Source organism: Cyclopterus lumpus, chromosome 9 (assembly GCF_009769545.1).
Source record: "Cyclopterus lumpus isolate fCycLum1 chromosome 9, fCycLum1.pri, whole genome shotgun sequence".
Classification (NCBI taxonomy): domain Eukaryota; kingdom Metazoa; phylum Chordata; class Actinopteri; order Perciformes; family Cyclopteridae; genus Cyclopterus; species Cyclopterus lumpus.
This window is the reverse complement of record NC_046974.1, coordinates 18,524,736-18,537,993: the sequence shown is the minus strand read 5'-3', so window position 1 is coordinate 18,537,993 and position 13,258 is coordinate 18,524,736. Positions and strand designations below refer to the sequence as shown.

The 13,258-nt window shown below is 40.7% G+C and overlaps 2 protein-coding genes across 6 annotated transcripts; one reads left to right on the top strand and one right to left on the bottom strand.

The window, feature by feature from the left end:
* Positions 1-225: 225 nt before the first annotated feature.
* kctd10 (potassium channel tetramerization domain containing 10) lies at positions 226-3,829 on the bottom strand. Its single transcript, XM_034540752.1, has 7 exons — positions 3,752-3,829; positions 2,810-3,023; positions 2,539-2,708; positions 2,112-2,198; positions 1,925-1,977; positions 1,615-1,810; positions 226-1,497 (listed from the first exon to the last, which is right to left on the bottom strand). Exons 1-7 carry the CDS (start codon positions 3,752-3,754, stop codon positions 1,279-1,281), a joined length of 942 nt encoding a protein of 313 aa, XP_034396643.1. The 5' UTR covers positions 3,755-3,829; the 3' UTR covers positions 226-1,278.
* ube3b (ubiquitin protein ligase E3B) lies at positions 2,940-12,907 on the top strand. 5 transcript variants are annotated; one of them, XM_034540750.1, is made up of 29 exons: positions 2,940-3,039; positions 3,361-3,385; positions 4,553-4,631; positions 4,779-4,947; positions 5,100-5,217; positions 5,379-5,438; positions 5,535-5,639; positions 5,720-5,816; positions 5,923-6,008; positions 6,141-6,223; positions 6,373-6,478; positions 6,572-6,692; positions 6,811-6,988; positions 7,229-7,395; positions 7,486-7,653; positions 7,775-7,946; positions 8,045-8,163; positions 8,242-8,356; positions 8,469-8,568; positions 8,652-8,771; positions 8,875-9,051; positions 9,143-9,253; positions 9,351-9,488; positions 9,582-9,647; positions 9,731-9,789; positions 9,915-10,097; positions 10,313-10,424; positions 10,539-10,631; positions 10,725-12,907. In XM_034540750.1, exons 4-29 carry the CDS (start codon positions 4,787-4,789, stop codon positions 10,914-10,916), a joined length of 3,207 nt encoding a protein of 1,068 aa, XP_034396641.1. In that variant the 5' UTR covers positions 2,940-3,039; positions 3,361-3,385; positions 4,553-4,631; positions 4,779-4,786; the 3' UTR covers positions 10,917-12,907. The 5 variants fall into 5 exon arrangements, with proteins under 5 accessions (XP_034396641.1, XP_034396640.1, XP_034396637.1 ...); XM_034540749.1 differs by lacking the exon at positions 3,361-3,385 and having other exon boundaries at positions 2,955-3,039; XM_034540746.1 differs by lacking the exon at positions 3,361-3,385 and having other exon boundaries at positions 2,959-3,039; positions 4,497-4,631.
* The last annotated feature ends 351 nt before the right edge of the window (positions 12,908-13,258 follow it).

Below are 13,258 nucleotides of genomic sequence, written 5' to 3'. Positions count from 1 at the left end.
ATGAGCTTGCTTTGTTGTACAACACGTTTCTCATCTGTACATATTAGTCAATGATAAATTCTGTGCCTGGACTGTAAATCAAACAAAAGTACTTCAATGTACAAATCCATTTACTCATAAAATGCTTCAAAGAATGTGTAATTTTTATTCTCAAAATGAAGCCATGTGTTATACTTTTGTATTTCCACTGACAATAGGAGTATGCACATTTAAAACAGAACAAACTAATATTTGTAGAAATTTATTTGTGATAAAGTATGTATAAATATAAAACATACATATATATTCACTTCTGTACAACAGACCTACAAGTACTGTGATTGTTAGACATATTTCTACTAAAACCTATTGTGTGCAAACAGTACATTCTCCAATGAATGCGGGGATGAAGGACAGGTCTAATTTCTCTCCCTGTTAAGAGCTTGTAGACAGGATTCCCTTCCTGCCAGAGAGATCTCTGGTTACAGTCATTCACTTCAATCTCAGCATCCATCATTCAATCACATCAGTACATTTAACACCTCAGGTCACAGCTCAAGTTCCCTCCACTGAAATAGGGATCATTTATGGGAGTGAAGGGAAAATGCATAAATGTTAAAACTAAATATGGCAGAAGCACGACAGTGAAATGTCTTACACATGTGATATCTTAACTATCAAATATTAGTACAATTCAAAAAAAGTAATTGCTATTATCCACAGGCTACAAAAATAGCCATGGTAGCATATTCTAAGAGTAAAATAGTGCCCCCATGTGGCCCCATTGGGTACAACATCTGGTTAATCCACTGGTGACTTTACAGTGGACCCGTCAGAACCATGGTAAGAAGCAGAAATTATGTACATTAATCTTTAGCTGCTAACATGATATCATTATTGTTCTCCTGGTTGTAATGTAGGAAGGACATCAAAAGACTGATGTATACCAACAATACTTTTTCTATTCTTTGTTTTCACACAATCAGGTACAACTGTGTTCACCTGCAGTTTTGAATGCAAACACTCAGGTCTATGGGTTCCTGCACACTAGCAGAAAACAGTGATAGAAGTTATCATGGCCAACAAACGGAGAATAAAACACTACAGCCTGTTAGCCACCACAACGAAGAGGACACAAACAAACACAAAATCACATCACCACTACACACTGTTGTAATGACACGCATCTCATTGTAGTCTCCTGGAGAAAAAGCTGGTAAAATAAGAGTGGGAGTAGAAAGGCGCTGGGTGATGTAAGGCACAAGCGTGGTGCAAGGCTGGCGGGTCGAAGGAGAAAGGTCACTGGTGGTGGTGTGTGCGGTCATCGGGTCGTTTGATATGAATCCTACGAACTCGCTCAATTCGATCTCGCTCCTCGTCCTCATCCAGATGATGCGAACGTCCTGCAGCGCCCCCTGTTGCCTCCAGCAGGGCATTGTCTGGACCCCTCCCATCATGGGACTCATACAGGAGGATGTTTAGAGTTTCCTCATAGATTCGTGCCTCAGGGAACTCCACCTAGCAGAGTAGTAGAGTGTTACACAACAGACTATATATATATTTAAAACAACATACTGTAGCTGTACATTTACCAAAGAAGTCTTCAGAGTGATCATATAGCAAATATATATTTACCTTTGTCTGCTTCTTTTCTGTGGCATAAACAATGGAGGTGCAGCACACTTCAGCAATCTTACGCCCCTGGCCATAAAAGGACCAACAACAGATCTCATCCCCAATCACATCTTTGATGAAGAGTACTCGACCGTTGAACCGCAATGACAGCTTGTCAAACAGCTCAATATTTTTCAGCATGTTGTCATCAGAATTGCTGGCAGGAAAAAAAGTGTTACAGGACGGTAGTTTATTTAAACAATTTCCATGATTTCACCACATTATGTATCTTATTAATTAGACATCCTGATATCAGATGAAGAGCACTCACCTGGTATATGAATATTTGTTGTTGCTTCGGTTATACAGCAGTTTGACAGTAGGCTGTAAAGACACAGATATTTGTAAAAAAGAAAAATGACTAATTTCTAAATTATACTTTCTCTTGATATTGAGCCTGAGAAATTCAGCACGTTGTGTAAAAATCTATATCTTGTGTAAACCAATCTATAACCCACCTTATTTGAGGTTGCAATAAGTTTCTGCTCTTCCTTAGATGATGTCATCAGAGGCACTTTACAAAGTGGTTCATAAGTTTCTTTGTTCTGTACGAGAAAATAATGTATTAATTTTTTCCATTATTTCACCTATAAAAGTGGAACATTCAGTATATAATAAGAGAACTGAGGCCAAAAGGATGAAGTATATGCAACTCAATGTTTGTTTAGATTATGTACTGTTTTAATAAACAGTGCAGTCCACTGAATTTAATGTTAAACTTATTTAATCAACACTAAATGAAAAGTTAAGTGGAATGGTCGGAATTTTTGAAATGTTTCCCAAGAAATAGGACTTAGTAAATGTTCTGTGGAGTTGATTTTACAACAATTCTGAAGTCTTAATATATTGCCCTGCCTAGCTGACAGCGCTATGTGGAGACGGTACCTGTAAGGCAGCTGTGCATTCATCAGCTAGGCCTTGGACAAGATAATACTTGGCCTCAGCGAGCAGTTCCTCAGTTTCCCGTCGGCTGTCTGGGAGTGGCACTGCTCCGTCTCTAAGGTAGTTTAGGATTGTCCCAAAATGTTTTCCACAGCGATCAATCAAAATCCAACCTTAGGTTATAAAATGGTGAAACATTAGTTAGTAAAAGATCATGGCCTGCGCAGGGCTGACAAGTCCTGCATATAATTTAAACACTTTCACAACAGCTCACCTTCACTGTCTGTGAGGACCTCCATCCTGCCACTGAACATGGCTTTGAGCATCGTGTCCTGTTTGGTTAGTGTCTGCATTGTTGTGTAGTAAAGTGCCCCACCCACATTTAACTTCACATATTTAGAGCTGGGGCTGGAGCCCTTGAAGGACGTAGTCCGGGTTGTAGCTGCCGGCATTACGGAGCTCACCACACTCTCTCCTGACATCTCTTCCTAGGAAAGAAAAAAGGTAACATTTAGTGACATCTGAATCAGGGCTGGTGTGTCACTGCATTAGCTGAGTGGAAGCAGATTATTAACACGGCTCTATATTCATGTAGATAGATTCTCTGCAAAATGACTCGCTTTATTACCAACGCTGGACTCACGCACAAAAAAGCTATATATTATATCAACAGCTATATTATATTAACAATTACACAATTATACACATGTGTATTCGCAATATGTCAATAGCAAACTAAATAACTGTATATATGTCATGGTATCTTTCATACTTTAAGTGCAATTTTAAGAGACATTTTCCTTTTTTGTTTGTGTTTATGTTCAGGCTGCCACGATAAAGCTACGTAAAAGTAAGGAGAGAATTCCAAGACAGCATTAACGTTACAGACGTTTACTAAGAGGCTGGTATCCTTTATCTAAACGCAAATAACATGCGTTATAACGGTTGCACGACTGTTCACGGCTCCCCCCTCTGTGTGGCTTAAACACTGTGGACTGAACCGCATCCCTAAATCCAGCTCAGTAGTAATTTGATTTTAGCCAACAGTGCTAATGATCTAGCTAAGCTAAATAGATAGCATCAACTAAAGTTATCAATATGATCATACATCTGGCAAAAAAAGATACATATTACCATACTGGTTGTTTGAACATCTATAGATAACGCCATTAACTGGTTAGTGGTTGGATTTTATATAAAACACAAGTATATTTACCATAGAACCCGCAGCAGACTTTATAGTTGTAGCTTGCTAACGTCAGTCAGCTAACACCCACTTCATTCCGGTCCAACGCTGCGCAGTTATAAAAAAATGACGTCAACGTTCCTCTGCACTGTTTAAAGGGACAGTTAACATTATTTAGTTGAACGTTACAGAGTGTTCAAGGTAAGGTCAAATGAGACGCAATGCAACGCCTCGCGCGAACCCACTTTCTGTCACACTACCTTAATTTGACATATTGAAGAACATAGCTTTAATCACATTAGCCTCCACGTTTCCGCTGTTGAAGGAGTAACAGTGATAACAGTCCCCCGCCGCTCACTCTACTGCCGGGACGAAACCTTTATCCAGGAGCAACGTTACAAAGTTGGTGTCGCGACAACACCAACAGAGATAGTTTGGTTCATTGGAGACCTTCTCTTCACAAACCCTCTCATGCAACGATTTATAAATAAAAAACACTACCCGGACGCATTTAGTGCGACACAGGAGATTAATGGCCGCAGTCTATGTACGGGATCTCTTCTCATTGTTTACATTTCGAAACAGTATGTCGCCCGTGTTTTTCCGGTTGTCATTGATGCAGACTCGACCCTAACACCACTATGATGATACATCCCGCTGAATGGGTGTGAAAAGATTCTCCGTGAGAGAGTATCAGGTCGACCAGCGGTGAACTAGCCCTGTGTGCTAACTAACTAACCCAGCTCCATCTTTCCTGTGTCGCCCGCTGCTCCAGCGATGGCAAGTTATTCTTAATCTTTCGTTTCGCTACCCTCCTGCTCGGATCTCAAGGACAACCAAATGACTGAAGAGGTATAGCGCCAGTTGAGCCTAAAGGCTAGACACAATCTGCATCTGAGGAAAATCACACGTAAGTTCACTCAAAATGCGAAGATGTGCAGTTGTTGGGATGCTACATTATCAGTCATAATATTTACAAAGCGCAGATATGTGCTCTGTCACTACAGTCATGCGGATGATCAGTATATAGAAAGTTTGTTGAATGCTTCTTTTCCAGGGTGCACAATGTTTAGTGTAACCCAAAGCTCCAAGTCCGAGTTCCTGGACAAAGCTAGGCAGGCCAGGGAGGATAGGAAAGGACAGAAGGACATGGAGAAATCAGCAACCCACATCCAAGCCCTGGTCAGGAGATTTCTCTGTCGCTGCAGACTCCAGAAGCAAATACGGTAGTCTCTAATCTTATTTATTGCAGATTTACTATTCACCTATCTTTGAGCTCAGTCTGATTGCCATGATCATCAATGGTAAAATAGTCAATATTTGGTTTCATCCTGGTCATGAAATTGTTCGCTCAATAATAATGTCTGTGTCTCACCAGGAAAGAGGTCGATGACTATTTTCAAGCTTCTGAAATCGGGACATCCAAAAGAAATGCACTTTCAATTTTCAAAATTGCTAGGAAATTACTTTTCGTATATCGCCAAGAGGATAAGATGGTGAGTTGCAACAATCGATGGCACACAATAATTACACGTTAGTTCACGTTCCTAATGTTGTTTCTGTTACCTGGTAATGCTTACCTTTTGTGGAGACTTTTAAGAGACCGTTTTAAACTCAACAGAAGTTAACTCTTGTTTTCGGGTTTCACTTTGCACAGAGGTTCGAGAAGCTCTGTCGTGCAATCCTTGCCAGCATGGAGGTTGAAAATGAACCTAAAGTGAGTGTGCATATACTTTTACCAGCCACATACCAAACTTTGAAGTCTTTGAAATAGATTTTCGTCTCCGTGACTGTTCTCACATTTGGCCCTCAGGTCTGGTATGTTTCCTTGGCTCTCTCCAAAGACCTCACCATTCCCTGGCTGAAACAGATAAAAGATGTGCTGTGGACCTGCTGTCAACTAATGAAACATTTAAAGGTTAGTCTTGATTTGACATGTTTTAATATTAGTTTTATGACTTTAATTGTACATTTCCCTGTCTGTTTTGTCTTACGCAGCCTGACATACTTCAGGACAATAAATTGGTAACGCTTTACCTCTCCATGCTGGTGACCTTCACAGACACTTTAACCTGGCGGATAGTCAGAGGGAAGGGTGAGTCTTAAGTCAAGCTGATGTTGTTATTATTAACGCATCTTTTATTATTGCAGGATATACTTTCTGCAAAAAAACTCACAATACTTCCCCCTCATTATTTTAGGAGAAGCTCTCAGACCCGCTTTGATGAGGATTTGTGAAAACATCATGGGTCATCTCAATCAAAAAGGATTCTATTCCGTTCTGCAGGTTCAGTAGTGAAGCTCATACTTTTTCAGTTCCATCGAGAGAGAGAGAGAGAGTATTGTGACACTTTCTTTGTTCTTATCTTATTCTTAATAATAATGCACATTGTATGTCTACTTCCCTTTTCTTATTTAGATCTTGCTGACTAATGGCTTGGCTCGTTCTAAACCATCTCTCTCCAAAGGCACTCTAACAGCCATCTTCTCTTTGTCATTAAGGTGAGCTGGGAGCTAGTACGTTGGTGGTTGTAATTGCTATTTAAAATAGGTTTATTTTCCAGTTTTAATACATGAAGTGGAGGAGACGTGTTGTATCCAGTTCTGTTTCATCCAGTCAGCGTTGAGTTTTCTGTGGTTTTATTTTCCAGGCCCGTCATTGCTGCTCACTTCTCTGATAACCTACTAAGATCATTCCTCCTTCACATCATGTCAGTTCCAGCCGTCGTATCCCACCTCAGCGTGCTTACTCCAGAGGTTAAAGCCCTGTCACATATCACATGTTTTTGTTGCGTAATAATAATGTGTACTGTTAGAGCAGATATCATAACCTACTCTCTTTCTCAACAGTGTATGTCGTCCATTCAGACAAATGATCTGCTGCGTAAGTTCATTCTGTTTCTCAGCCGGGAAGAACAGTGTTTGGACATCTGCGTGTGTCTCGAGGGAAGCCACACACTCTGCTTACTTGGTATACTATTTTGGACAAATATGTGCATTGATGCAATCTAGTTGTGCACAGAGAGAATCATTGTGTGTCCAGTGGACTGGTAATTTTTTGCCAACTGCCTCTTTTTCATGTTTGATAGGCAACCTGATTCACTTGGGCTACCTTAATGAGAAAGTCCTTGAAGAGGAGGCCAATCATTTTGTGAAGGACTTGACTGACATGCTGTCCTACTGCCAGAGATATGTATCCCAAAAGAAGTCCAACCTTACCCACTGGCACCCTGTTCTGGGCTGGTTCTCCCAAACTGTAGACTACGGGTCAGTGAAATACTTAATGTAGAAAAGGGGTTCCCAGGAGACCCGCAATATACAATCAGAAGAAAGGTTTGAAGTCCTTTTTAAATGCAAAAGTCAACAGGAGGAGCTGTAGTTTTACATGTGTGGTCTATGTAGACTGTATATTAAGCAATGTGTTAGGCACCTTTTTAAAGCATAATTATGTGTGTACTTTCAGGTATTAAATATGAATTTGCCTCCTCTGTCTCCCGTTCTCTGTAGCCTCAACGAATCAATGCCGCTGGTCACTAAACAGCTGCAGTACCTGTGGGGTGTTTCTGTGATTCGGACACTATTCAGTGACGTCCTTTCTAAAAAGCTGGAGAGTCAGGAGCCCACTCCACCACCCCCGCAGCCTAGCACCTCACAAAACAATCTACCAGTTAAAAGTGAGTTATAAACTCAACCCTATTCTGCCATTGTAAGACTATTTTAAAAGGTTTCAAGAGGTTCCTTGACGGTTCTTTGTTTTGTGTCAGACCTCTTCAAGCGTGCGTTTCAGAAGTCGACTTCTGTACGGAACATCCTGAAACCAGTCGGAGGGAAGCGGGTCGACTCAGCTGAAGTTCAGAAGGTGTGCAGCATCTGTGTGCTCTACCAGACGGCTTTGTCCACACTAACGCAGATACGACTTCAGATACTCACCGGTCAGTGACAATCCCTTTTTATTTCATACACACGTATGAAATAAAACCAACGTATCCAAAAGTATTTTGGAAGCATTCTGGAAAGTTCATGATGAAGTCTGTCACTCTGCATGCCCTGCAGGTCTGACATATCTTGATGACCTTTTGCCCAAACTTTGGGCCTTCATCTGTGAGCTCGGTCCTCAGGGAGGCCTCAAACTCTTCATGGAGTGTCTAAATAACGACACTGAAGAGTCCAAGCAGCTCCTGGCTATGCTCATGCTCTTCTGTGACTGCTCACGGCACCTCATCACGTAATTTTATTGATTTATTTTTTATTGATTTATTGTGGTGTGCATGAAATGCCCCATGTAGGAGCAACATTTCAATACGCACTGTCAATGTGTTACAGAATTCTGGATGACATTGAAGTATATGAAGAACAAACATCTTTCAAGATTGAAGAACTCATCACCATCTCTTTATTTCTAAACACATTTGTGTTCAAGATGATATGGGAGGGCATATTAGGTGAGTGTGTGACCTCACTGAATCTGGACAGTTATGATGAATGGGTTTTTACTGAAAAAGCTGTTTTGTATCTCATAGAAAATGCGAAGGGAGAGAAACTGGAGTTGTTCCACAGTGTTCATGGCTGGTTGATGGTGCTTTATGAGCGGGACTGTAGGCGACGATTCTCTCCTGATGACCACTGGCTACGCAAGTAAATACAAACACTGAATAGATGTTAATAACCTCAACACGATGGCCTTCTGTTTCGCCTTCGTGGTCCCATTTAAAAGCTCACCTTTACATCTATGTGGTGTTGCGTTCAGGGACCTGAAGCCCAGCCTGTTGTTCCAAGAGCTTGAGAAAGGCAAGAAAAGAGCCCAGCTTGTACTGCAGTACATCCCACATGTCATCCCTCATAAAAACGTGAGTAAAAAAGACATTTTCTTTTGAGGCAAAGAGTCATTTTTCAGTGTCAATTTTTTAAATAACATTTCCTCTCATTTTAGAGGGTGCTGCTGTTCAGAAATATCGTTACGAAGGAGAAAGAAAATTTAGGATTGGTAGAAACAAGCTCTGCGTCACCACATGTCACCCATATTACCATTCGTCGCTCACGGATGTTAGAGGTATGGAGTCATCAGATCAGCTCGATTTTCTTTTTTGTTGAGGAGAGCAAAAATGTCCATGCCAGTTCTTCCGTAATAACATTTAGCATTTCTCTGTCCTCAGGATGGATATGACCAGCTCCGCAGATTACCGGCGAACTCCATCAAAGGCGTCATTCGTGTCAAGTTTGTCAACGATCTTGGAGTAGACGAGGCTGGTATCGATCAGGATGGAGTGTTCAAAGAGTTCCTAGAGGAGATCATTAAGAAAGTGTTCAACCCTGCTCTCAACCTTTTCAAGGTAAGCCAGACATAATAAAGCTTTTTTTAAGCATTACACTTCTGCTGCTGATATTGAGTTGACTGTTTTGTGTGATGTTTATGTTCCATAGACTACGAGTGGAAATGAAAGGCTGTATCCTTCACCGACATCTTACATCCATGAGAACCATTTGCAGCTATTTGAGTTTGTAGGGAAAATGCTCGGGAAAGCCATATATGAGGTATATTGGTTGATTTTAATTTGTTGTTTTTACTCTGAACACTAACCGTTTTGGGTAATCTTCGGCATATGTGTAACCATACCTTCTGTATGCTCAGGGCATCGTTGTGGACGTCCCTTTTGCCTCTTTCTTCCTCAGTCAAGTCTTGGGTCACCACCACACCACTTTCTACAGCTCTATCGACGAGCTGCCGTCTCTGGACTCTGAGTTTTACAAGAACCTCACTTCCATCAAGGTCGGCTAGAATTACACTTGAACAAATTGTCTGCCAGTAATTGATCCCATTTTGATCTCTATCTCACATCTTTCATTTGATTTGTCTTTTCAGCGCTACGATGGAGATGTAGGGGATCTAGGACTGTCGTTATCCTATGATGAAGATGTTATGGGCCAGGTAGGAACAGACATGATGGACGACATGTTACCATATAGTCAAATGCATTAAATTCATAAGCTACTTTGTATGTTCCCTTCCAGCTTGTCTGTCATGAGTTGATACCTGGGGGGAAAACCATGCAAGTCACCAACGAAAACAAGTATGTCAATTCATATCATTCCAAAAAATAACAGGATACTGACTCTTTTTAAATGTAAAATGATTCTGATTGTTGTGTACTCTTTACTCGCTGACTTATACGCTGACTAAAAAAAACTCTCGCAGGATCAGCTACATCCACCTCATGGCTCACTTCCGGATGCACACGCAGATTAAGGAGCAAACTGCGGCTTTTATCCGGGGCTTCCGCAGCATTATTAATCCAGAGTGGCTGCACATGTTTTCCACGCCTGAGGTTCAGCGTCTTGTCTCAGGAGACAATGCAGAGATGGATCTCGATGACCTCAAGTAGGTGACATGTCAGACATCGTTATTGAGCAGACTAAATTCTTCTTCTTTACTTGCTGTGCCACAACAACAGTTATACTCATTGTGATGGTAGTCTCCTCACTTCTGTCTCCTCAATCCAAACACTTTGTTAGCGGTGCTTGGGATTTTTCCTTCAGCTATGCTTCCTGTGCACACAGACGCTCATCCTGTTTGTCTTCGCTGCTCTTTCTCAGGAAGCATACGGTCTACTATGGAGGTTTTCACAGCAGCCATCGTGTCATCATCTGGCTGTGGGACATCATGTCCAGTGACTTCACTGCTGAGGAGAGGGCTATGTTCCTTAAAGTAAAGTGTTTGTAAATTTCACAGCCAAAAGCTTTTAATTTCTGCCCCCAAGTGCTTTACCATTGTCTCATTTATTCCTGTGTGTGTGTGTGTGTGTGTGTGTGTGTGTTTCAGTTTGTTACCAGCTGCTCGAGGCCGCCTCTTTTAGGTTTTGCCTACCTCAAACCACCTTTCTCCATCCGTTGTGTGGAAGTTTCAGATGATCAGGTAAGAATAAGAAAGGAATAAATTGATGCAGCTTAAAGGTTGTGACTCATCCGTGTGTTACGTTTGTACTAACAGAGCATTTCCTGTGTCTAGGACACCGGAGACACCCTTGGCAGTGTTCTTCGGGGCTTTTTCACAATCCGCAAGAAGGAGCCTGGTGGTCGACTTCCTACTTCATCAACATGCTTTAACCTGCTCAAGTTGCCCAATTACAGCAAGAAGAGCATCTTGCGTGATAAGCTGCGCTACGCTATCAGTATGAACACAGGCTTTGAGCTCTCCTAACTCGGTTGCATCAGGACAATCTTCACAGGTGGCTTGTGTAAAGCAGCCTGAGCCGAGCAAGAGGCTCGACATACCGGGGCTGGAGCCTGTCAAGTCAAAGGGGGATCACCTAAACAAAAGGGAATCAATGAAGGACCTACAAGGACTCTCCTTTTGTCTCTTTTTAAAACTGGACGAGCTCTGCTCTGCGTCAGCCCACTCTTTGACATCAAGGGGATAATGTTTCTGCAGCACAATCCAATTTTTAGCATCTCCCTTTGCCATTTCCAAAATTCAATATGTTGTATATTTAACTTGATGAAATACGGATATACAGTGGCTAGAACTCTCATTCTCAGGCTTAACAGAATCACGCTCGGATACAACACTCCCATTTTAAGAAAACTGAAAAGCAATACAGATGCAATGCAAACCATTATACATATGGTCGACTCACTCGAGTGAAACCAAGCGATGCGTTGTTAATATACTTACGCGCTTGGACCCCATTATCCAAGCAACTTTTAGCTGATATTGGATAAGTCTTAAAATGTTCTGCTGAACATAATGCATCTTTTATAATGGAAGACAAATCAATGTCTTGTATTCAACCTCCACGAAGGAGAAGTGGCTCACAGCAGTGAGACTGTGTTGATTACATTATGTCCCATTTTGAGTGAAATCATTTTGACCTCACTCCATTTCTCCCCACTAAAAGACGCTGCAGAGGGAGACGCTGGGCCGCTGGTTTTTATGTTCTCATTTGAAAATCTGCCTCATTTCTGCTGACACAGCAGAGATTCTTGACAAGAAAACAATCTGTTCCTGCTGTTGTTTGATGTAGAAAAGATGTCCTTGCTGGAACTTTTTTACTTTAAAAAAGGGCCCTCAATTGTACTTGCCCAGTAAATCACAGCAGCATTTTGTTTGTCACACATCTGTGCTTGACCTTGTCACTCTAAAAATTGAGAAGTAAAGTGAATCAATGATGTTGGTCTTCATACTTAATACTAGTAAAACTGAAGATTTTTCACAACTCCTTTTGAATAACGCTGAGTGCCTCATATATTGCCACCCCCCTTTGACTGTAACCAATAACCACATATATTGGAAACAAGCCATAGAAACGGGGGCTATGTACCTGGACTTATTCTCTACTTCTAACAAAATAGCGCAGAAACCCAACCACTCTACCAACAACAACAACAACAACAACAACAACAACAACAGGGTTTAATACGATGCCCTCCGATCTCTGTGGACCTTTTGAGCCATGCGGAAAAATAATTTGGGGTTTAAACACCTGTCAACATGATGTCATGGACTGATTTCTTTGTTTTATGTTCCCTTGGATGGAAATGTTGCGGAAAGGGAAACCAGGTGAAATGTTACCTTATCAGTCTAAATATTACTTAACACAGGGTTCAATTAGATCATAACGTTAAGGAAGTTAGTGATCTACCAGAAAGAGGACTTCAACTTCCAAAGAAGGGTTAAAAAGTAAATATCAAATCTTTAAGACGTTCTTTATTATGCAAAAAAAACACAACTCTTGTCATGAATGAGTATGAATACTTGTTAATAAGCAACACAAGCTATAGAACATACTGGTCATTATTGCCATGATTCTAATATTGTGGCCATTAATTTGTGAAAAAGTGATTATAATATGTAACATTGGTCGTATTTAAATAACCTGCAGAATACTAATGAGAGCAAACTATGTTCTGATCAGACAAATCCGTCAGGAGGATCTTGCTCCAGCTCCTCATCTATTCCAGCAAGAAGTGTAAACACTGCAAATGGATTTAAACAACATGCTACACTTCAGTGTGCGAGAGCTATGAAAGTTACCTCAAAAGCTTGTCTGTCACGTGATGAGGTCACTCATCTGATTTAAAATGATGTCAAGAGTAGGCTAGACTTTAAGTGTACCGGTGGACTGCTGATGCTGACTGTTGACTATCTGCTCTTTTAGTACAAAAACTAATAAAAATGACCCTTGAAATGTTCCCACTCTTCCTGTGAAAGTTTTCATCTTTTCTTCAAGTGTCTTTGAGACTGGCTGCACTACAGTATGGAGTGTGTTGTCAAAAAAAAGAGATTCCCATGTAAGATTTGGTCATGTGTAAGATAGTTTTTGTCAGTGTAATGTTAAATCATGTATACCAGTATTATATAAATAATTTACTTTGAATCATGTGTGTTCTTTCCCACTCAAGCACTGACTGTCAGTGTTTTTATATTTACATTATAAACTGGAATTTTAATTCCTGTTCTGTTAATTTAAAAGATTTGTTTTTGACGATTTTTTTCCTGGTGTTTATTATTTTAATAATAAATATCAATTTATATCGATGTAT

What these genes read in the sequence shown, in the direction of transcription:
- kctd10 (XM_034540752.1), bottom strand. An exon ending in AATGCACAGCTGCCTTACAG is followed by an intron (nt 2,199 to 2,538) that starts GTACCGTCTCCA and finishes TTTCTCGTACAG; the next exon opens with AACAAAGAAACTTATGAACC. An exon ending in AACAAATATTCATATACCAG is followed by an intron (nt 1,811 to 1,924) that starts GTGAGTGCTCTT and finishes TTTTCCTGCCAG; the next exon opens with CAATTCTGATGACAACATGC.
- ube3b (XM_034540750.1), top strand. Translation starts at nt 4,787, where the DNA reads ATGTTTAGTGTAACCCAAAGCTCCAAGTCCGAGTTCCTGGACAAAGCT. An exon ending in GATGACCACTGGCTACGCAA is followed by an intron (nt 8,357 to 8,468) that starts GTAAATACAAAC and finishes TGTTGCGTTCAG; the next exon opens with GGACCTGAAGCCCAGCCTGT. An exon ending in TCGGGAAAGCCATATATGAG is followed by an intron (nt 9,254 to 9,350) that starts GTATATTGGTTG and finishes CTGTATGCTCAG; the next exon opens with GGCATCGTTGTGGACGTCCC.